Source organism: Podarcis tiliguerta (assembly GCF_965153285.1).
Source record: "Podarcis tiliguerta genome assembly, chromosome: 5".
Taxonomy (NCBI): domain Eukaryota; kingdom Metazoa; phylum Chordata; class Lepidosauria; order Squamata; family Lacertidae; genus Podarcis; species Podarcis tiliguerta.
The window spans coordinates 34,769,264-34,793,595 of NC_139538.1; the positions used below are offsets into that span (position 1 = coordinate 34,769,264).

The window sequence follows — 24,332 nt, forward strand, 5'->3', positions numbered from 1 at the left end:
CAGTGTGTTTTGCCTTTGGGATTATTCCCACTGTAGGGGTGTAGACTCTTAAGCCCTTCATAGGGTGTGCATGGGCAAAAGGGGCTATATGTTCTTCACTCGCGGCATCCAGGCTGCAGTTGATTTTTTTCTGGCTTGGTTGCCCAAAACTTGGGCTGCCAATCTTTGCATTTCCTCCTGCACTTCCAGTTCTCTATCTTTTCATGTTCCCTTTGTTAGTAGGCTCCATGTTAGACAAACCCTCTTGGTCCTTAGCTACTACTTACAATTCTCCCATCAAATCTCATCAGCTGGATCTTCTCAGCCATTCCTGACTGGGAATCTTGCAAGTGGACTTCCACATCCCCTTATTTGACCCCAAAAGCTTTTTAAGCATAAATACCTTCCATAAAGAGGAGGCTGCCCTTTGCAATTGTCCAGGGCTTCTCAGGCTAATTTCATGGCAGGCTTTAAGGCAGGGTGGAGAACCACTGGCCTTGTGGGCCATAAACAGTGTGCAAAGCCTATTCTGAATGGCCCACAAGACTCCTATTGTTTTAGGCCCCTAGTTGAAGTGGAAACAAGCAAACAAGCCGTTTGCTTTACTTCAGCTTAATTCCAAACTCTGATGGGCAAGAAGTTGTCATAACTGAATAGCTGTCTCTGCTGCCAACATTCACTGGCAACATGAGGGCAACATCCATGTGTAACCCTCACTCCCTGCTGCTTTTGACGTAATTGCAGATAACTTTTAAAAATGCAGAATTTCTGTACATAGCTTAGGGATCAAGCCCATTTTGGGGACTCCCTCCAGATCTTATTCCTCCAGTTTCATGGTCAGGGTGTCTGCATATGAGACACTCATTCCCTATCCACAATTTCCAGGATATAGTTTGAAGGTGCATAAATGATGCAGTAACCTTACGTTATCAAACCTAAGCAGGATTGGCTTAGATAATAGACTGCTGAGTGACCCTCTCTGGATAACTCTGTGTTCCAGAAAGACAGTACTGTATATAAATGTAACAAATAAAACCATTAGGGGGAAAGTGGTTATTTATAAGAAAGGCCCAAATCTTGTGAATACTTTTATATCTCTTATTTGAATTAGGTGGGCTTTCTGAGGTTTGTAGATGTAGAAATGGGTATAAATAAATAAATGAGACTATTGCGAGTATAGTGGAGTCCTGAACTCTAGTTTTTTTATAAGATACTGATGTGCCAGTTCTGTCATAAATCCAGAGCAGCAATTTCAAAGTATTTGTTTACCTTATACTCTGCAGTCTACATTTTCATAATCATTAAGTGGGAAGCATTAAACAGAAAATCACTGCTCTGTTTGAGATCTAAACTGAACTTATATTTAAATTTATTTGTATTATAATTGAGAGTGTCATGGGGCTTTCATAGCTCTGTGAGGGTGTTTTGTGCTGCCTTTGCAATAGTAACTTGAGCCTGCTGGATAAAATGATTTGCTTAAGATAAATGTTGCATTCTTCCTAAACCAAGACAAAGGGCTACTTGAGTTTGACATGTAACTGAAAATGTTGCATTGCTACAAAGAATTTCCCGATTAATATTTTTAGCACCACAAAACTGCAGTGTGGTATTTACTGTTAAAATACAGTACTGCATACCCTGACTTTGCAACTGTTCAGTGACATTTCAGGTGACAGATCAGGCCCGTGCGCAACTCTTTTAGAGGTATTTTTGAATTCTAAACCTGTCATTTGTTTCTTCACAGAAAAACATGGGGTTCCCCAGTGATCTCCTATCTAGCTATTGGTCATGCACAGATAATTTATTTTTCCAAGCCATGACTGTGATGACTTGCATTTGGTGCCCCTCTCCCAATATGAACCTAATGGGCCTTCAGATCTTTACCTGAGACCCTTCTCCAGGTTCTTCTTCTGAGGTAGGCTAGGAGGTGAGTGACAAAAGAGGGGGCCTTTTTTTTTTCTTTTTCTTTTTTGCTGTGACTACCAGTGACGTCTGCCTGGTCTCTTTGGGGCCAAGTAAAGACTTGTCTTTTTTCCCAGGCCTTTAATGGGCTGAGCTGATTCTGTTTTATTGCCAGTGTGCTGCCAAAGCTTCCTATGGCTATTGGCAAGGATTGCATATTGTATTAAAGAGTGCTTAGGTTTTATATGATTTTTTCCGCTTCTTTCTCTTCATTGTATAATGTATTTACATCTATGCTTTAAATGCTGGAGATGTTTGAGGCAACTGGCAACTAATAAGTTTAATCAATAATTGCCATTACATTAAAAATTAAGGGCCATTTCATTGGTTTTTTTTGCATCTCTTTGGAATGAGAGTACTGAGTAACAATGCAATTGTATGCATGCTTAATCATGAGTAAACCCCAATGAGTTCAATGGGACTTACTCCTAGGTAAGTGGGTATAAGAATATAGCGGGTATAAGAATATATATATAGTGGGTATAAGAATATAAGAATATATTCCTATCCCTTTGTCCAAAGGAGGGTGAATCCTGTTTAGACTCAGAAGACTTCAGTTGTGATTTTGATTGGTTTTACTACCAGTATTAATTAGTCTGGGAATGTTTTATAGTAATTTCCAATAGGAATATGCAGAATAAATACAGAAAGTTGAATTTGCTGGTGAGACAGAGAAGCTAGACTATATTTGTAATTAATCAATGGTTCCCATCAGGAAATTGCCAAAGGGTGGTATTGGGTTTTACTCATAGAAGACACACTGAAATTAATGGACTTAAACTTAGTCATATTCATTTATTTCAGTGGTTCTACTCTGAATAAAACTTAGCTGAATAATACGCAATTGCTTTGAAGGTGCTTAGTTTTAATCCAGTGTCACAAACCACTACAGCCCCAGCTGCCCATCATTCTTTTGATTTGTTTTTTCCATGAATCTGGTAAATCAGCCGGCAGAGACAGAGTGAAGCTAGACCTCTTCACAATTAACAAAACTTATCTTATTATAAGATTGAAGTCTTAACTTTCAGTGATGGGCAATTCACCCTCATAATGAGTTCAGTGTATACAAAGGACATCAGGAGGGATGTGGGAAGAGGAACAAACAAGAACAAATCAGAGCTCCTCAAGAAAAGTTGAGGAAGTGTTCACTGCCATCAACAACCACATCAAGCACATACACACAGACACACACAAATTGTCGATGTGCTTTCCATAGGGCAGTTTGCCTACCATTTTCTTACTTGATGACTTCTGTCAAATTTGTATACATGCATGGTGACATCAGGGGCAGAGCTCATGTGCAGGCGCACATATGCACATACTTGCCTGCACATCAAAAGGTGCTGAGGCAGAAGATTTAAAAGTTACAAAGCTCAGCTCAGCTACTAGTTTTGCTTTGCACATTTGCTGAATTTGGCCATAAGTTATACTATCGCTGTTGTTTTCTGGCGCTCTCCCAGATTTGTTCTGCTAAAAAGGCCTTTAGAGGTTTCAGCGTGTAGCACTTCCAACAAGCAGCTGGTGTAAATTTGTAAGAATATGTCCTAGTTCTGCTCCCAAAATTAGATTGTATCTCTGTAACCTTTTCACTCCCAAGCAGGCCTGAGCTCACTTGACAAGCATTGTTTTAACTAACATCAAGTCCTCATTGCAGCATTCAGATTACGCTACCAAGGGAGTTGAGGATAAAGTCAAGCTTGGTTTTGCTGGCTGTGGCTGATGGGAGTTGTAGTCTAAAACATCTAGAGGGCACTAGATAGGGGAAGCAGTAGCTGCAGCGCTGGTCTAGGATTGGTGAGATCCAAGCACAAATCCCATTCAGCCCAGGTGACTCAAGCCAGTCAATAACTCTCTTCTGGCATTCTGCCAAAGTCCTCTAGTGACTGGGGGAGGGGGGAGAATGTGGGCAGCTCATGCACTAGACCTTCACGCAGAAAAATGAGACTGACCCATTTGCAATACAAGGCTCCCATCCAAACACCTATAAAATTGATAAGGTACCTTTTGTCCAATTCATTTCTGATGCAGGAAATGATAATAAGTCAGCGATGAAAGAAAGGAAGTTTATTTATTTTTTTGCAGGGACACCACTATTATTTTATGATACTCTGAATTCAATCTTGTTCTGAAATCACTCAGATCTCTTTTCTGTGCTCACACCCCAAATCTCTGCTAGGAATAAAAGGAGCTGCCTTAGTCCATATGGCTCATTGTTGTGACAATGGCTGGCAGCAGATTTGCAGGTGGGGAACTGAGCCTGGATTCCTTCGCATGCAGACGCAGCCCTGTAAAGAAATACTAATTAGGAAGAGGCATCTTTGTCTAGACCCAGAGCACTCTGTGAATCCTCTCAGGCCAGCACATAACTGGGATTGAGGCGGTGGCCCAAAGTGGGTGGCAATCCTAACCACTCACAAGTAAATACCATTGAATGGGGCTTACTCCCAAGTAAGTGGGCTTAGGACTGCATCCTTAACTCGGAAAAAGGGGGGGGGAGCGTGACGTGGCTTGCAAACCGATCCTATGCGTGCTTACTCAGAAGTAACTCCGTCACCCAATGCATGCAGGCAGCTGGGTAATTTTAAGACGCTGACCTTAAAGGTCTCGCCGGAGCTCACATGGCAATGAGTTATTTGCCCACTTCAGAGTTGGCGATGCTGCGCTTGGGGCCTTTCCGCTCATCCTGCGGAGCGAGGGGCCCCGGACGGACCTCTGACGGTCCCTCAGCACACTGAGGTCCTAACTCCCTACCGAGCGCGCTGAGCACCGCAGCCTGGACGCGCCCGCGGTTCCTCCGCTCGCCTGCCACGCGCTACCTCGAGCTGTAGCGCCGCGCTTTCGCCGGCCAGCTGTCCTTAGCGCTTTAAGAGAAGACGCTATCCTTCTAACCCCGCCCCTAACCTCGGCGGCCGCCTCCTCCAGGTCGCGTCCTAATTGGCTGACCAGGGTATGAATATGTATACCTCCGAGCTGTGTGAATGAGCCGCTGTCCCCTCCCTCGACGCTGCACAGAGAGGCTCAGTGTGCGCGCGGGTTGTTCAGCAGCTGCAGCAGCCGCCGTCCCGAGCAGAGCCCTTCTCGCGTCCCGGGAGCCGGCGCTGCCCTGCCGCCGCCGAGCCAGAGGCAGCTCCTTGTCCCTTTGGCGCCACGGTCTCCCTTCCTCCCTCCCGGCCCGCGCCGTCTACGCGCTCCCTCCCTCGCTCGCCTCAGCGCCCCGTGTGCGCCTCCGTGCCAGCCCCGTCGCCTCAGCTCGGCTCTGCCCGCCCGTCCTTCGGCGCCCGCCGGGGAAATGCGGGGCCTGTCCGGCTGGGTGGTGCTGCTGGCGCTCGGCAGCTGGCTCCGGCTGCGGGCGAAGGGCGCCGTGCCCCTGGCTGACTTCTACCCCTTCGGGCCGGCGCAGGGGGACACGGCCACCCCGCAGCAGGACGACGGCGGCTCGGGGCTCCGGCCCATCGCCGTGAAGTTCCCCTTCTTCGGCGCGGCTCACATGGCGCTCTACGTGAGTAGTCTGCCTGAGAGAGACACCCCCTTTCCCCCCCCTCAGCCCCGAGGTTGCCTACCGCGGAGTAGTTACCCCGGAATGCTCTGTGCCTGAGGGCCCCTCAGAAATACCTCACCCAACATACTTGGTCCTCGTAATAAAAGGGAGACTGGAGCGGGGAGGGAAACCCTACCGGGCTCACGGCGTGAGAGGCTTTTCTCCACAGGGCGCGCTTGCTTCCACCGACCGGGATGCTCTGCGTTGAGCTTTGCAATGCCACGCCAGGCGTGCTTTCGCTGAAGCAGGTCCCACGGAAGTTGGGTGAATCTCTCTCTCTCTCTCCCTGGGAATAAGTGCTCCGGGCTGCAGCCGGAGACCCTAAAGCAGGCTTGGCTAATCCGTGGCGCTTCAGGTGTTGTTGGGACTCCTGGCCATAGGCTAGGAGTTGAAGCAGCAGCGCGAGGATGTCTGGAGGAGTGCCTCAGGTTAGCCAGCTCTGCTTTAAAGCTTATAGCAACTGAACTGGGCCAAAGGCAAGCGGGGATCTTTCCCTGGCATTCTCATTCCTAGGGATGAGTGTGGTGCAAAAAGCCCTGCCTTGTACTGCAGCCAGGTAAAGGTGGTGGGGTATATTGAAAAACTTGGTTTCTTAGACTATGTTCACATGGATTCTGTTCGATATACTTATGATACGCATATTCAGTAGCCTATGTCAGGGATGAGGGACCACACATCTCACCATCCCTGACTGTCTGGAGCTGGTGGGAGCTTGAATCGCAACAACATCTGAAGGGTTATATGTTCCCCATATCTACTTGCTGGAGCTCCTGGGGGACCAGTACAGACGAACCACAGGTGGCATGGTAGCTACTTTAAATCTGATTTCTATTGATAAGAAATATCTGCCGCATGAAGAACTGGGGTTTCTGCACACCTGTTAGAATGTGTTTGCTTCCTTTCTGCAAATATGTACTCGAAACAGCCCATCAGAACGTACATAAATAGGCTAAGTATTGGTGCACTGGTGGGTTTCCCAAAGTCCATCCATTTTTCTTCAGCACTTTGACTTTCACATGACAATATTGGCTATGGGATTATATAGTAAATGCCATATAACAGGATAGCATGGTGGGGATGAGATCCCAGTGATAGGAGGCACCTCAAAACCACCAAAGAAGCAAAAGTGGAGGGTAGAGGTGGGGTAGGAGCCTCAAGACAGGATGGACCAGTGGTCTGTTTTAGATGCATGCTTTTAATGTGTCTTATTTTGGTGTGCTGCCTTGACAATGTATTCTTGTTTATATAATTGTATATTGCATTGTTGTAACCTGCCCACGGTGAAGGATAAATGATAAATTTTGTAATAATAAATAATAATAAATAAATGAGCATTGACTGATAATACCAGAAAAATACATGATAGGTACTTCCAGACACATGGCTTGATAATGTAAAGAAGTAGTTTACGATAGTTTTTTTTTAACTCCTCCTAGAGTAAATCCAGATTAAATAAGGGGGGGGGTGGACAGATACTTTTATGCCTGTGATGCCATGTGGATACTGCAGAAAATTGCAAGCATGATGTGCCTTCAGCCCACACTCAGCACCCATCTGGAAGCACCTAATGACACTGCCTTTGAGGAAAACACTGAACCAAAGGCATTCTGACCAATCTGCACATAATTGGTTGCAACTTGCAAGCACCAACTTCGGACCTGCTCCTTTGCACTAAAGGGCTGTTGTCCAGCCAGCTGAGTGTGCTAGCCAGCAAGAGTAAGGTTACCAGACGTCCCTGTTTCTTGGGTACAGTCCCTGGATTTACAAATCATTCCCCTGACAAAATCTATCTATTTTGTAGGAAGTTGAAAAGTGTCCCCGGATTCATTGAAAAAAATCTGGTAACCTTAAGCAAGAGGGACCAAAGAGTTAAACTACTGCTAGCCACAAATAACTGTCATGATTCCAGAAAACTGCATGGTGTATTTAGAAACGAAATCTCAAAAGACAATTGCTTGCCATCTGTCTTCCGGGCCTTTCAGTCCTATTACCATGTTTTTAAACTCTTCCCCCCACTGCAATCATGATCATTGCAACAACAAAAAAATTCTTCCCATCCCCAAAAGCAGATTTTCAGGATTCTAATGACAGCAAATATACCACTAACTGCCTTGGCAACCGCATAGTCCGCAAGCCAGATGTTTGTACAACCAAAACCAAATTCCGTTAGCCAAGATAGTTAGATAATATAACTTTGCACTTAGGTTGGCTTTAAAGTTTGGTTTGTTTTCCAGCTTCTCTTTCCGTATGCCTTTATGACTTGGCAAGCGTTGGAGGTGGGATAGCCAAGCAGACTATTGGTTAGGCAAGGCTGTTGGGGTTGGTTATAACACCAAGCCAAGGTTTGTAAGCCAGCAACAAACCATGGACTTCATCCTGTGGTTTTCCAGGAAACAAACCAAGGTTAGTCTCTGGAGCTGGGTCTACACCATGGCTAAGCTAAACAAACCATGGCTTAGCATTATGTGCAAAACAGGCCTGTGAGTAAAATCTGTGCTGATGATGGTTGGAAGAAAAAAGTGCTGTGGTAGATGGCTTGTGATCTAATCCAGCCTGGTGGTAGTAAAAACAATAGCACCATTTACATGTTCAAAGCACTTCACATGAGCCTCACAACAACCTTTGTAAGGTTCAACAGTATTATTATCTCTGTAATGCAGGTGGAGGGATGAGGGTGAAAGAGACTGATGCACCACATTATCAGTTCATTGCAAAGTGAGTCTTGAACCAAGGTGTCTCTGATTCATCTTTCTCTCTCGAGCTATATGCTCCAGCAAAAACATGTACCCAAGCCTCAGTGGATTGGACCCTAAAGTTTGACAATCTAGTCTAAAGTTTGTTAATCTAACCTGGTGCCTTCCAGAAGTTTTACACTACATCTCCCAGCCAGCACAGCCAGGTTGGGAAAGACAAAGTTAACTTCGGAAGGTCGCAGGAGGACAATTTCCTGCCCCATCTCTCCTCCCATGCTCATTGTTCAGGAGCCGCCCCCTGGAAAGGCTTTTCAAGGATCATAAGGGAAAGAATGGCACGTGAAATTTCCTTGTCTTATGATTCAAGCCAATAACTGTAACATCCATTGATTCACAGTCTTTAGACTGATGGTTTGTGCTGTGCAAATAGATCCTTGTTTTATACAACATGACTGGCATCTTTAAATCTAGCTGCCTTTTGCTTGGTTCCTTTTCTTTCTTTTTTAGGTCACTTCAAATTATTCCAAAGTCATCTGGATTTACTTGGGGACAGTCAACAGTTTTAATTTAATTTAAGGCATCAAAGCTGTAACAGGATGTTGCGAATCGGCATGTCTTTGCTATATTTGGCAATTACACTCTGCCGCCAAGGGGTTATAATGGCCTAAAGATTCTGGGTTCAAGGAAAATCCTTGAATGGCTTGGCCTCTTCCACTGCCTAATTCTATTGGCTGATTTGACTCTGTTAGCTCTCTGAATATGATTTGTACTGCAGTGTTGCACCTTTGGGTTGTCACTGCCAGTACACGAATATGAGTTTGGCTGCATGAAACTCATCACAAGGACATTCCTGAAGGATAGGTGTAAAAACTAGGTGACTGTAAAACTTTTCCCTTGCCTGCCATGATAGGAGACAGGAAATTGCTTACAATGATGACCAAGCAAAATCTAATTTCCTGGACACAGTAATAGATGTTGACATTACCTCAGGAGAGTCTGTTACTGCAGCAACACAATCCAGTAGCCTTAGAAGATGTCTCTTTCTCTGCCTGTGAATAATTCACGTGGAGAAGAGTCTTGTGGTTGAGCTTTAATTTAGTCTTGGTGCTGTAAGCAAGGGGGGGGGGGCGTTTCCATGATAGATAATTACTTCAGTGTATGTTCCAATTTCGTGCACTGTCATGACTTGTTGTTGTTTAGTCGTGTCCGACTCTTTGTGACCCCATGGACCAGAGCACGCCAGGCACTCCTGTCTTCCACTGCCTCCTGCAGTTTGGTCAAACTCATGTTCGTAGCTTCGAGAACACTGTCCAACCATCTCGTCCTCTGTCGTCCCCTTCTCCTTGTGCCCCCCATCTTTCCCAACATCAGTGTCTTTTCCAGGGAGTCTTCTCTTCTCATGAGGTGGCCAAAGTATTGGAGCCTCAGCTTCATGATCTGTCCTTCCAGTGAGCACTCAGGGCTGATTTCCTTAAGAATGGATAGGTTTGATCTTCTTGCAGTCCATGGGACTCTCAAGAGTCTCCTCCAGCACCATAATTCAAAAGTCATGACATATGACAAACAAATGGCCCTCTTCTGTTCCATGCACATATACCAGGAAATGGTTACCAATACAGTATGTGTGCAGGGTGCAAGCATTGACTTACTTGGAGGTCCATATTTGCTTATGTTCATCCTGTGTGAAGCTGTATTTAAGGTAACAGAGTCCTAAAATGAGAAAGCTGTACTGGCTTGGGTTTAGCTAACCCATTGTCTGGCATTTACTTTATTTGCTTATGAGGATACTTTTTGGAAAACGTCTTTTACTAGCATGCATTCTTCACTTATCATCCTTTCCTGTGCCTTGTGTCCAAGCACTGTTTGTTAGAATATGGCAACACTTTGGTGCTGTGAGGAATACATGCACTATACGATTACGCTCTTGGAAATGGTTAGTATACTTGTGCATGGCTGGGGTCAAATAATTTTGAGTGGCCAAGCAAGACTCTTAACCACTAGCACATGCTCTTGTCCCTGACTTTGCACTACATTTTAAAAATGCAACAAAGGGTCAGAGGCGCACCAAAGCACTCTCCTTCAAACGTTCATCCCGATTAATCAAATGCATGAACTGTTAAGTCTTTGATTGGCAGATACGTATACACCTGCCAGCTGAAGGTAACAGTTCATGTGCCTAATTAGGAGTGCTGTGAGTCCAGGAAAGCTTGCACTACAATAAATCTTAAAGTGCAAAGAGATGCTTTGCTGTGTTTGCTGAGGCAGACTAAGATGCCTGCCCCTTTGGAAGTTGTGATCCTGAACACTCTTGCACTCTTTTCACACTCCTGAATATGTTTGTGGAAAGCAGTACTTCTGGTTGAGCTCTGTAGAGTTTGGAAAGAGAACACTGCTAACCCCTTTGAACTGATATGTTCAAATTAGCAAGGAGTTATCCAGGGCAACCATGATAACTTTATGGAGGGGGGGTCTACAGGGAGAGAGCAGGACATAATTTCCTGTCAGTGATGGTTTATTTTGCTTGACCCACTTGCAGGAGTCCCGAAAGGGCTCCAAGGAGGGGGGCAGATGAAGAACAGGAAGCAAAGCAATTCACTCCTAACCCCACCCAGTGTCTCAGTCCAGATAAAACCATGCAGTGGAATAAGCAGAATAGAATGGTCACATTTTTAAAATACACTTTTATATTTTTATTTTTTAAAAATACTTAAATGCCAATGGAAAACCAGCACATTCATCAAATGTGTTTCCTTGTTCTGTTAGTTCCTGGATTTATCTGGCTTCTTTCTTTTACCGTGATAGACTATTCAAAAATTGTACCACCCATATATCCACAGTCTGAGGTGGCACATTCCAATCTAAAACCTCTACATATTATTAATCCCATCAAACATAGGTAAGTGCCAGTCCTTTCTGTATCAAAAACAGTGCCATCCATGTACAGAAGGAAGGTATTAGCTAGGGGAACGCAAAGTTTTACAGACGTACAAACAATATTTAGAAATAAAGCCCTAAAACAGAGGAGGAGAACTACAAAACAGACCTAGTGCGGACTGAGCATGCTCTACAGCCATAGAATGCTGACCGACTGGTTGGTAAAAACTGAAAATGAGGTGGGAGAGAGAACGAAATGTGGCATTGTGGAGGAAGGCATGGACCCACTTTTTCTCCCCTTAGTTCCCTGTACTGCTGCAGTTGTGGCGGGAGATGAGAGAAAAAAAGTCTACATGGTCTGGCTTCCCACAGCAGTGGGGTGGGGCTAAAGGAGAGAAATAAGCTTTGGGTGTCAGTACCCTGTAAGGAGAGAGCAATTGGGCAATCTATAGGTCGGAGGGTTGTTAACGGAGGGGGTTGGCAAGGGGTTGGGGGGTAGGCATGGGTGGCAAGCAGTGTTAGCAGCGGCACAGCCCCTAGTACTTTAGTAATGTCAAACAAGGAGTGTCAGTAAAGGTACCCCGGACCATTAGGTCCAGTCGTGACCGACTCTGGGGTTGTGCGCTCATCTCACTCTATAGGCTGAGGGAGCCGGCGTTTGTCTGCAGACAGCTTCTGGATCATGTGGCCAGCATGACAAAGCCACTTCTGGCAAACCACAGCAGCATATGGAAACGCCATTTACCTTCCCGCCGGAGCAGTACCTATTTATCTACTTGCACTTTGACATGCTTTCGAACTGCTAGGTGGGCAGGAGCTGGGACCGAGCAATGGGAGCTCACCCCGTTGCAGGGATTCGAACCTCCGACCTTCTGATCGGCAAGTCCTAGGCTCTGTGGTTTAACCCACAGCACCACCCACATCCCAGTGCAGGTGCTAGACTGCAATTAAAAAAACCCTACGCTGCCATGATGTGGGAAGGGGTTTGAATGAGGCAGAGATCTCTCTGTCCACCTCAAAACAGCTCCAATGGCCTCTGCCAAGAGAGTGGCACCACCAACATGCTCTGTGTGGCCACAGTAGATAGGGTTAGGCTTATTCTCCTTTGTGTCAAAAGTTAAGGAAACAATCATGTTCACAGGCTCAAGCATGATGCATTTGGGGAGGCTTAACCCCTTCCCAGATGTCACCCTAAGCTCCTTTCAGGAATAGGTGATGGAGTAGGTATTGGAATAGGACTGGGGAGACATAGCACCAAATCCCTACATGGCTATGACGCTCACTGAATGACCTCGTGGCAATGACTTTCTCTCCCTCTCTCTCTCCCCCCGCCCTGACCCCTCACATACATGGTTGTAGTGAAGATAAACTGGAGGTGGGGCATGTGTTGTTCTTTAAACTGATTGGAGAACAAATGTGACAACAGATGCAATTACTAAATAACATGTATCCCATTCTCAGTTGCTGGAGACAGGTACAGGGACCAAAGCACAGTTCTGGCTGTTCGGGTGGTAAGTGAGGGGACACTCTTTCTGCTTCCAAAGGATTAGTCCTCATTGTTTGTTGAAGGTTCTACACATGAAGCAGAAATGTATCTCACCAAAGTCAAGAATGGGCAAATGATTAAACAAACAAAAGCTCATTTTGCTCTTCTGCCAGTTTGTACACTTAATCTAGGAAACAGTGCCTTACAAACAACGGTGATTGCATTAAACAATGAATGTGGGAGAGAAAAGGTCAAGCCAGGACAGTGCAAACTACTTGCAGAAGAAAGTAGAAGGCGTAAGCGGATGCTAGTTGCAGGATTTCCATAGAAATGTCTTTGGCTTCCCACAACATCACAAGAAAGATCCAATGATGAAAAGCCTGCATGTGGATAGAACATTGGATAGTTCATTATATTAGGGGTGGGCAATTTATAAGTTACAAAGGGCTACACTGGAAGTACATAATTAGCAAGGGCTGTGTTTAATTTGCACATTTGAATATAATTAATGAGCAACTCAGCATTGGTAAGACCTCATCCGGAATATGGTGTTCAGTTCTTGGGCTCTAATGCCTTGAAAAGAATTGACAACTGCGGAAGTATTTGGAGAAGACCAATGTTGATGAGGAAAAGACCAGATGGAGGGAGTGTGTTTCTGTAGAAATGGAGGTTGGATGGAATGTATGGGTGAGTTGTATGAGGTTGATGGTTTTTGAAATTTTCAATGTGTCACAATAAGAGGCATAGTTTCTTGAAAGGACAAGAGACACAATGATTTTATGCAAAGACAGATTGTGGTTCAACATTATGAAGGTTTTGAAATGGCCTATCTTGGTGATCTCAGGAAGAAGCAGGCCAGGCAACTGGTAGGGATGCTTCATATTATCCCTTTGTCACATTTGTGTTCCACACTTTCCCTCTCAAAAGCCCAAGGAGTCGCACATGAGGTTCCTGTTTTTATTCCTGTAGCAGCTCTCTAAGATAGGTTGGGTTAGGACACTATGACTTCACCAACACCACCCAGTAAATTTCATGGCTGGGTGGGATTTGAGCCTGTGTTCTGCACATTGAACCCCTGCCCTGTAGTTCTTATGCAACACTGGTTCTTGCAGGGACAGAGGCTGAGCTAACAGAACTACCAGTATTATTCTGTTCTTGCTCACAACTGGGGTTAGTTCTCATATGCAGCAGATGTGGTGGTAAGCATGCTTCTAGATTGTACCACTTTAGACTGTAGGGTTTATGTGATATGAATTCTTCCCCATTTAAACCAGTGGTGGCTAGTCCAGTGCTGAGGGCTTGATGCTGCCCTCCACACAGTTTTTTTCTGCCCCCCACCCCCAAGACCGTACTGAATTTGGCAGTGGCAACTATAATAATAAAAGTACACTCCACACTGGGGTGGACAGAGAAGTTTTAAACTCCAGCACCCTGTTGGCATGTAAATCACCCCCTCCCCAGTCATCAGTTTGATTGTTTAATGAGCAGTGAGGGGTTCTAACCCCGTTCAGTTCATGTAAGGTTAGGCCACATCCATTGTTGACATGCAACCCCTGAAGGCTTAGCAAAGAGTGAATGCAGCCTTTAGCCAAAAAATTGTTAGCCACACACCCCTAGTTAAACAATATAAAAAGCTGAGCTACATACAGAAGATGAATAATAGAATCATAGAATTGTAGAGCTGGAAGGATAAAGCCAGACTAGATCCATACACTCTTGACATCTAGCTTTCTAGGAAATATGTTTTTCCCACTTTGCCTTTACCTTCTATGAGGAGCTACTGTGGAGGGTGCTGGAATCAAGCAGGAACCACAGGCAGATTCTGTTCACTCCCCACTCCACTCATGAAAATGTTCCAATGGCCGTTGTTAACTTTTTGGTTCCTACTGAGATTAGCATGTGTGTGTGTTTTTTCTTAGCCTGCTGTGTATCTTAAAGGTCAGTAAAACATACTGTAGTTGGTTTGACTTGTTTATAAGATGCAGTTGGATAGAAATGTTAAAAACATTACTAGCTATTTAAACGAGAGGAGAAGCCAAGGGTTTATTGATCCATGAAAGCATTTGCTTTTACTAAGAAGTGAAGCCAGTCAGTCTTTACTTTATTTTATTTTAGTATATGGGCAGTTCTTCAGAAGAAACTTTGCTACTTTGAAGGAGCAAAATATCATATATGTTAAAACCAATCTGATGCTTCTGATTAATGGGGAAGAGGAAAAGTGGGACATTCTGGGATGGCTTCTGTAAATCCAGGACTGTCCCTGGAAAATAGGAGGGTCTGCAATAATTCTAATTTTAAGATAATTGCAAGCAAGAATCATATTATGTTGAGATAATGCTTGTGTTCTTAGCAGAACTGCTCCATGCTTATACTCACTGCTGTGACTGTCAGTGCCCTTTCCCCACCTTAGACAATCACCACAATCACCAACTTAGTTTGTGCTACTGTGAGCCAATAGTTGCTGTACCTCATGGTATTTATTCTTCCTGTGTGCATCCCATTCTAAAGATCTACCCAAATTCTTTCTCTTTATGTTTTTCTTCAGCCAGCACCCCTTTGTCACGTCCAGGTTCACTAACTGTTTATGCAACAATATCTGTGTTGTACTAGCTGGCTGTTGCCACTCTATACAATATGTCTGGGAGCTGCTTTGAACTTCCATTTGTAGTTATTTTACTGGCAATCTTTCATCTTCTTTTACATTTGGCTTCTGGGAGCATCAAAGTCTTTTGTAATGTTTTGGTTCATATCCTGCCAGTGACAATCAATTATTCCCATGTTTGCTGTCATTCATATTCTGTCATAAGGTTCCCAAGCGATATGTACTTGCAGCTCTTTGTGAATAATTGTAGACCACAAACATGACGACTGTGTACTGAATGTACAGAAAGTCTGCTCTGCAAAATTTGAACTTCCAGTAAATATTATTGTTGACCCAAAATAGTGGATTTGGGAGGCACTTCCCAAAAGCTTGCCACATGTATTAATCTGGCAGCAAAGAAGTGGGAGAATTTTTGCAGCCAAAACCTTACAGCAGTTCTCCGTTCTGAGTAGCAAGCCCATTGCTGCGAGTTTTGATATTCACACCAGCAAACTTATAAGCGTGGATTGGATGCGTATGTTTTTAAATATCTGTGTTCATGCATCTGGGAACCCTAAGTGGGGAAACAGTTTCTCTTAAATTTTGAAAGAGTGTTTATGTTTTAAAATGATTTGGCAAGGCAAATGAAAACTCTGCTCTAACATGCTCTCTAGTTTTAAAACAGATACAGTACAGTGATGATGTTGCATAAATTTTTGAGATGCTGCAAGATTTGAGGGGTGTGTGTTCAGGGACAGGGGACATCCATGCTGGAAATGAGTTTGCCCCCAGTCTTATTTTCTAAAATAGAAGGTGCTGATGTCCAATCCCATCTGGAAGCTGAGCCTCTAATCCATCTCTGGGGAACCTGTGGTCCTCCAGATGGTGTTGGCTCCAATTCCCTTCATCCTTGACCATTGACTGATGGCTGGGGTTGATGAAAGTTGGAGTCCAACATCATCTGGAGGACTATAGATTTCCCACCTCTGCTGTAATACTAATAGTGTAAGGATTCAAGGCAGCTTCTCAGTGGTGAAAGACAAAAAGTCACATACTTGAGCCCAAACCTCATGTGATGTTGGAGATCAGAGGTTGCGGGATACACAGTATTAAATGAATAAATACACACACCCCAATATTAAGCTGTTCCCTGTGGGGCCTGTGACTTCTCTTACTTGTAAAACTTACAGTTTTGTATATTCATCCTTATAATGCCAGCAGGAACCTACAAGAAAATAACACCTTTCTGCCTTGTTATAGTTGGACTAATAACACTAAGGTAGGTTGATGAACTTTTTCTTAAAATACAGTACAGCTTTAGAAACCAAACTCAAATCACATTTGTTTGACATGCAGATCTCAAAATTCAGCCTTGACCTGCAGGGAGCAGCTGTTTTTGCTCTACGCTCTCCTTTTTTTTGGTTGCTTAAGGAAGAATTTTACATGCTCATAATGGTACGAGGTGAAAAAAGAACTCTTCCCCCCCCCCCCACATTCCTGGTTTTGGCAGAATCTGTACTTGAAAATTCCTTAATCTAAAAGTGCTCAAACGTATCCACACACCCCTCACTTCTCTCATCTTTGCTTCACCAGTTTAATTCTTCCCTTTGTTACCCTAATGTGTTGGGGTGTAGTTTTGTAGCTTGTAATAGTATTATGTAATAATTTTATAATCCACCTGAGATCCTGCCCAGCATATGGTTTTGGAGAAGAGTTGTGTACTATTTTCCTTTTCATTGCTTATTGTTAGCGAGGGTTGGGTGTTTTGTTTTTTTTAATCAGTAAAATCACACGGCCCTCCTGCATACGTCGCCCCCACCCAGACCGCACTGGCTGAGCTCCAATCTCTACAGAATGGCTGTAAAATGCTCCTATCCTTTGTAACAGAGCCAGACTTTTAGTGGGTTGCCTTTGGCAGTGCTGTAAAAGGCAACACCAAGTGCAAGGCAAAGATGAGTCAGGCTGAGAAAGTCTCCACTAGATAGATTTTCTTGGTGCAGTAAAGGTTTTCTTCCTCGTGGAACATGAAAAGGGCTAGCAGGGAGGCTAGAATCTCAATCACCACCCCTCCTCCTCAAATCCTACCCGAAAATGTGTGTGTCCGTCCTCTGCCTTGCCTCCCAGGTCACACAGCTGGTCCCTGTCACTGATAAGGACTTGTTCCTGGCACTGGGAATGCTAGCAGTTGTCCTCTTTCACACAAGGAAGTAATTGAACAAATCCTTTAGCAACATCACACATGCACACTTGGCACTCCAGCCTGCCTCTCTTCTGCCCTCTTCCAATATGGAATGTGGAAGGGGGCTCCTTTTCAACATGGTGCTTGCAAGTGGCGGAGTGAATGAGCATATGTTTTAAATCCAAATCCTCCCCAGTTCTGAACGATTTTATCACCACCATGGGCAAAATATTTAAAAATCAACTCCTTTCTTGGTTGTTGCTCCAAAACTTTCATTATGAGAAGGGGATATTGACAGCGATGGCATTTATGCATTGCCTGCGAAAGGTCCCAGGTGCAGTTCTTGGTATCACCTGGTAAAAAGGATTGTTACCAGCTGATAGGAAATATCTTTGTCAAGGATACTGCAGAGCTGTTGCCGGCCAGAATAGACTGCACCAGCTTAGATGGGCAAATTGTCTGGCTTCATATAAGTTGGCTTCCTATGTTTCAGAATCTTCCAACCCTACGTTGGCTCATTGATCTTGTCAGGCCCAGTTTCCGTCTCCCACATGTGCCATGTGCCACATTTGTCTTATAGAAAATGAAAAACCAACAGTGTGATAACTGCTGCTGGGAAGCTAGTAATACTGCGTATCATTTTGCACAGTGTGTTTGACATTTCATTAATTCCCACAAAAACTAGAAAAAACACACAAAATTTGGGATTTCTTTATTCTTTTGCTGCCACTGGGACAACAAAGGCATTAGTGACCGTGGATTTCCATAGTGTCTGAGAGGACTCTCTCTTGGCATGCCTATCTCTAGTGCTGTGGGACAAAGCTCAAAAGAAAGAGAAATCTGCACAGGTAGGTGGAGCATGGTGCACACAACTTAGAGTATTTGAGAAGCTAAGCTTGGATAATAACTCTTATGTCTCTAGCCTCTAGCTACTTATATCTTTAAGAATTTTATCCTGAATATTGGATTAACAGCAAAGCAGCAGATTGTAGAAATATGAGGCGCCAACTAGTGCAGCAATTCCTTTCGTGGCAGGAGATGAATGTACTTCTCCCGTTTTCACAGGTATTAACAGCAAAAGGTTTAAGCTTCAGTTTCCATTCGTGCATGATTTCAGAGCTGACCCCTACAGCCTGCATTTCATATGTTCTCCATAGCAATGTTTTATTTGGCAGCGACCACATGGGGAGGACTCGAGGGAAACAGAATGCACTAAAACGAAATAGCTTGATGCATGGGTCCTTTGGGAAGAGATGGGTGTAACTTTAAAGGAGGTTTTCCCTCATTAGCATACTGAACTCTGGTTTCTGCTGCTGGCTGTGGTGGAAAAGACTATGTGAACGGCCTACGTCTTGGCTAAGGCTCCCTTTCCTCACAAACTTCAGAGGTGAATGTGCGGGGAATCTTGCACAGCTTTTTCTAATGGGCGGAACTGACACCATTGCAGTAGTGCTCTGGGCTGAAGAGGGAGTCCTGAGATTTTATCTGAAGATATGGTCAAGTCACTTCCCTCAAAAGCTTGCTGCTTATATTCCATGCTATGATAAGGTGATTTGAAGTGTAAGATTTAAAGGGACCTTTCCTGGGGTGTGGGGACGCGGGTGGCGCTGTGGGCTAAAGCCTCAGCGCCTAGGGCTTGCCGATCGAAAGGTCGGCGGTTCGAATCCCCGCGGCGGGGTGCGCTCCCGTTGTTCGGTCCCAACGCCTGCCAACCTAGCAGTTCGAAAGCACTCCCGGGTGCAAGTAGATAAATAGGGACCGCTTACTAGCGGGAAGGTAAACTGCGTTTCCGTGCACGGCTCTGGCTCGCCAGAGCAGCGATGTCACGCTGGCCACGTGACCCGGAAGTGTCTTCGGACAGCGCTGGCCCCCGGCCTCTTTGAGTGAGATGGGCGCACAACCCTAGAGTCTGTCAAGACTGGCCCGTATGGGCAGGGGTACCTTTACCTCCTGGGGTGTGTCCACACACACACACCCTAAAAAAAATGCTTTGTTGACATAAATGTACCTGTTTTACAAGGAAGGAGAGTGCTTCAAGAGAGCCCAGCACGTCAAAAGCCCTGACAATTAGCTGGGATCAGTTCCACTATGGGAGTCCCTATAGTGCAGCTGAGGGGGCAGAAGGAGGCTACTTGGACTCAAAGCACTTTAAATCCAAGCCACTTTCTGTGGAAAGAAAGAAAAAAATACTGCATTTTAAAACAGCATATATTTCTTTCCCTTTCCAGAGGAAGCAGATTGTATTCAGTGCACTGGAGAAAGCACTTTGAATACATCTTATTTCTCTGCAGAGAGGAAAATGACCCATTTTTAGGAGCATTTCCCCCTCTGTGTGGACTTCAAAGGGGCCCCATACAACCAATGATCATCTGATCAGTGTTTACAGGCAGGCTATGTGAAGGCATGCTCCAAGGACCAATCAGCTGGTTGGCACTGAAAGATCTTCAAAGGAGGCTCCCTTAACTGCTGCTCAACACTTCCAGTACCTTTCTTTGGAGATGTGTTTTCATCGCCAAATACATCCACCTGTCAGCCTCCAGGGGGCAGGAGAAAGGCCTGCCTGGTGGATTCACTTCCCTAGCCCTTTTTAAGATGCTCAGCTGGTGAAATTAAAGCCTAGTTTATAAACTTGGCTTAACAGTACATGTGAACCAGGTTTCTTTTCTATTGCTGGAGTTGAAGTAAGATTCAGCTTCCAGTCCAATGAGTCCAGTATGGTGAACGGCATTGGAGAGCAGCATTTTGTCAGCCTTGGGCAACAAAATGTATTGGGTCAGCTATGGTTCTAGGGGCTTTGGGTGAGACTTCTGGCCTATTTGGGATTAGCACCCACCAAACACATTGATCTGTATGAGTTCTTGGAAGCATAAGAATATCTACAGTTCAAAGTTGTCAGTCCTTGGTTTCATGTTGGATTTGCAGTAACACTGCAATATGGTGGTACCTCTGGTTATGAACTTAATTCATTCCAGAGGTCCGTTCTTAACCTGAGGTACCACTTTAGCTAATGGGTCTCCTGCTGTCACCGTACTGCTGGCGCGCGATTTCTGTTCTCATCCTGAGGTAAAGTTCTTAATCCGAGGTACTACTTCCAGGTTAGCGGAGTCCAACCCGAAGTGTTTGTAACCCGAGGTGTTTGTAACCTCAGGTACCACTGTACACATTTACCTAGGTGCAGCACTCATTGAATTCAGTGGGACTTACTTCTGGGTAGACATGCATGTGGTTGTGCTCTACGAGACAAATTGCAAAGAAGTAACTGTGTTAAGGCATGCAACAAAAAATAAAAGGGCCTATGACACTTTAACAAAATTGTGGCTGATGCATCTGGCAAAAGTGTCTTACAGTATTACAGGCTTATTGCTGTAATACATTTGTTAGTTTTTACGGTGCCATAGTCCGAACATTCCAAAGCACCACTTGCTTTCTGTTTGTTGTTTTCCACTAAAGGAAAATCAGTACAACCTTATGGTGGGGGGGGGGAGGTCTTTCGAATTTTCAAATGGATCCTCTGCTGCCAATTGTTTGAGCTATTGAAGAACTGTGTTTTTGAGCTTTCTTAAATGTCAGCCACTAGAGAAGGGCACCACATGTTTCCGAGCATGTTAAGCTGATGTTTACTTTTTGTTTCCCCTGTCCTCCCCCACCCCACAACTCCCTCGTGAGTGTTAATAAGCTGCAGGGTTCACCCAGAAGATTGTGCTGTTCTTTGCACCACTGTATGAAGCTTGGGAATGTTCTATTTTTATCTTTAAAGACATTGGCCAGGATGTGACAAAAGCTCATCTGGAATAAGTAAAGATTTTTTTTCCCTTCCAATTGTGGGGCTGTGACTTTTCCAGATAAAGAGAAAACTTCTAACTGTAAATGGGAGAGGCCCATTGCTCTGTAAGAACACCAACTGCCCTTTTTGCTAAAGTGGATTATGTTTCTCGCATGAGATACATGGGTGGTGTCCAGATTGGCACATATGTTTGTGGGTGCGTTACTTTTTGGATTTCTTCTTTGGGGGTTAGGTATTATTTGGCTTGGGAGCTTTCTTTCCCCCCTTCGTGATGTTTCTGGGTTTAATTTAGATTTTCTCCTAATTGTTTTGCTTTCATGTGTTGTGTTTATCATTTTCCTGCTCAGTTTCTTTTTTAGATTCCGAAAACAGTTTCTGCACGAGTGCATCATCCATGACATATGTCATCAGCAGGTGGCTCTGACAAATGGCAACAATTAGAAATGGGGCGCTCTCTGGGAAAGTTTGTGAACCCCCTTCCTGGTGTGGCTTCCTGCAGTATCTGCAAAGTGTGGATCTTGTGATTCATATACCTCTACTCTGTACATACATGGAGCGCATCTGCATTTAATTTAGGAATGTGCATTTTCAAACAGAATCTAGATGCAATGGCTTTCAAAAATAGTTATTTATAAATTGGAAGCCACATCTTAAAGACTTTGTTCAGCCAACTCTCCTAAAATATAAATGACAAGAGCATCTCCAGATGAGTCCCACTCTAGAGCTTGCCTTGAATGTGCACATGGCTAGTGAGGAATGCAGATGTTATCCCCTAAAGAAAGGTATAGTTTGGAACAAACAAGAGAGAGTTCTTTATAATGCCATAGATGCATGTACTGTCTCTCACCATGTGAAATGGAAGCTGTTGGGCTACATAGGATAATAGTTGGGTTGAGTAAATATGCAGTGTATGCCCCTAGGTCAGGGGTCTGCAACCTTTAAGGCAAAAAGAGCCACTTGGACCCGTTTCCGAAGGGGAAAAAAACTGGGAGCCGCAAAACTCGTCATTATAAAAATAACTTTTTTGTCACTTTTTTAATTATTTCTTTGTTTGACCCCTCAGAATTACTCCTCCTCATAGAAATAAACGTTAAATTAACAAGTTACCTTTTGTGTGTGTGTGTTCTTCACTCCTCTTCAAAACAGTGACCAGCGTACATGCCCCTTACAATGTAGCGGGCGGGCGGGCGGGAAGGTGACGTCGGGACGGTGCGTGACTAACGCACGTACCGCCCCCATGCGACGTCACAGCCAGTACAGCGCCCGCCACAGTGGGGAGTGTCGGGGCGCACAATGCGCCTCCTCCCCTCGCTAGTATCCATCCCGGAGCCGCGGCAAAGGTGTAAAAGAGCCACATGCGGCTCCAGAGCCACGGGTTGCAGACCCCTGCCCTAGGTGATCCTAGGCTATCTCCAACTCCAGCTGAGTGTGCTTAAGCTACATTCCTAAGCACATTTGTGTGGAAGTACATGCTGCTAGAGCTTATTTCCAATGAAGTGCACTTAGGACTGAAGTTTTAGTTTGTCATTTAAAACTGTGAAGGATGAAGAGAGACATCAGAAGGTGCCTATCTGGAGACGCTGCGGATTCAATCAGGGATATTCTGCATGCAAACCAGGTGCTCTACTACTGAGTTGCATCCTTTACCCTTTCAACTTATATCCTTCCATATTTTGACTTGGTATCGCTTAAGTTCCCCTGTATATGCATATAAAACTGATTTCCGCCCATGACTACGGGCAAGAAATGAATGAGCCATCTTGTGAATGCATGAGCCTTTCCTGAACCCCAGCTTTGCAGCAGTGGCAAATCAAACTACGCCCTGCATTATCTGTTGTAGTCGGAGGACAAGGCTTGGTAGAACCTTCTAATAACTCAAGACATGCAAAGCATTTGCAAATGACAAACTAAAAACTCAAGCCTCCTTTTAAAGTAAACGCCACTGAAATCAGCAGCACTTACTTCCATGTAAATGTGCTGAGGCTCTCATTGGCTGTTTGCTGTAACATCCTCGTTTTGTTTTGTTTTCTGTGGACATGCTCCTGGCATCTAAATAACCTGGATTGCTTTGAAAAATCCCAACTAGCTTTAGGCAGCTCTTTCTGAAAATCTTGGCCTCTGCTTCATCCCATATTGCTTTAATAATAGGAAGAATGTTCCCATGTGGACATTAAAAGGTTACTAAGAATTTATGAAACAGTAATCTTATTCCCCTTAGTCATGGCAATAACTCAACATGTGTTTACACAGAAGGGTTTGCCTCATACAAAATGCTGACCTGAGGGGTTGCTATACCAAGTTCTTCAGCAATATGCTCCGGTAAGCTCTAGCCCTAGCATCAAGAACATGTAGAGGTTAGAGGGTTTTTTTGTTTTTCATTCTCCCTGCAACCCAGCTGGGAAACAAAGCAACAGTGAACTGCAATGTGTGAAAAAATTCTTGGGCTTACAACCTTTTTTCAGGAAAAGTGTATGTTGATCAGTTTGAGTAGGAATGTCAAAAAGGGTCACAAGCAGTGTGAATTTGTTAACTTTTGAGGTGTTTTTGCAATCCTTCTCTTACAGAGGTTTTTGAGCCATATAGAACAAAACCTCTGTTGCTTGCTGGTGAGATTATTCAACACTTATTTTCACCATCTGGATGCAGGGCCCGTTAATATTTGGCAGCTATGATTTTCAGTTAGCAAATCTAGAGGTTCTCTGGGCTAGTCATATCCACACTACATTTAAAGAACTGTTAAACTACTTTAAGAATCCCAGAGAATTCTGGGAACTGTAGAATTGAGGGTACTGTAAGTCTGTGAGGTCAGCACTCTTGATAAACTTCAGTTCCCACAGTTCTTTGGGCGAAGGCATGACAGTTAAAGTCATATAAGAGTGCTTTAGATGTAATATGTGGATGTGACACAAGGGGCCATGTGTATAGGCTGCCCTAGGTGTGCATGCTTTCTGTACATTACTTAGGCTGTGTACAAAGTTCAGCCTTTGAAGTGCTATTGTTTCAGGATTACTAGAAGCAGTTTTGTAGACATCACTGCAAGTGTCCATACCTGTATGCCATGCAGTCCACTTGAGGAGTTGTTAAATCATTGTCATCTGTACACACAGATGGCATGTCCTCTTCCATTAGAGTGTGTTGGTATCATTGCTCCCCTCCCTATCAATGGCCACCTCACCCCAAGTAAATAAATAGATAGATGATAGAGATAGATAGATAGATAGATAGATAGATAGATAGATAGATAGATGATAGATAA

General features: G+C 44.3%; 1 protein-coding gene across 1 annotated transcript in view; it reads left to right on the top strand.

Annotated features, from left to right (window-relative positions):
• Positions 1 to 4,934: 4,934 nt before the first annotated feature.
• The window catches only part of SNED1 (sushi, nidogen and EGF like domains 1), a 71,263-nt gene continuing 51,865 nt past the window's right edge, over positions 4,935 to 24,332 (top strand). The window contains exon 1 of the mRNA XM_083443075.1: positions 4,935 to 5,440. Coding sequence (XP_083299201.1) covers positions 5,231 to 5,440 — 210 coding nt within the window. The 5' untranslated portion in view covers positions 4,935 to 5,230. The remainder of the gene's footprint in view (positions 5,441 to 24,332) is intronic.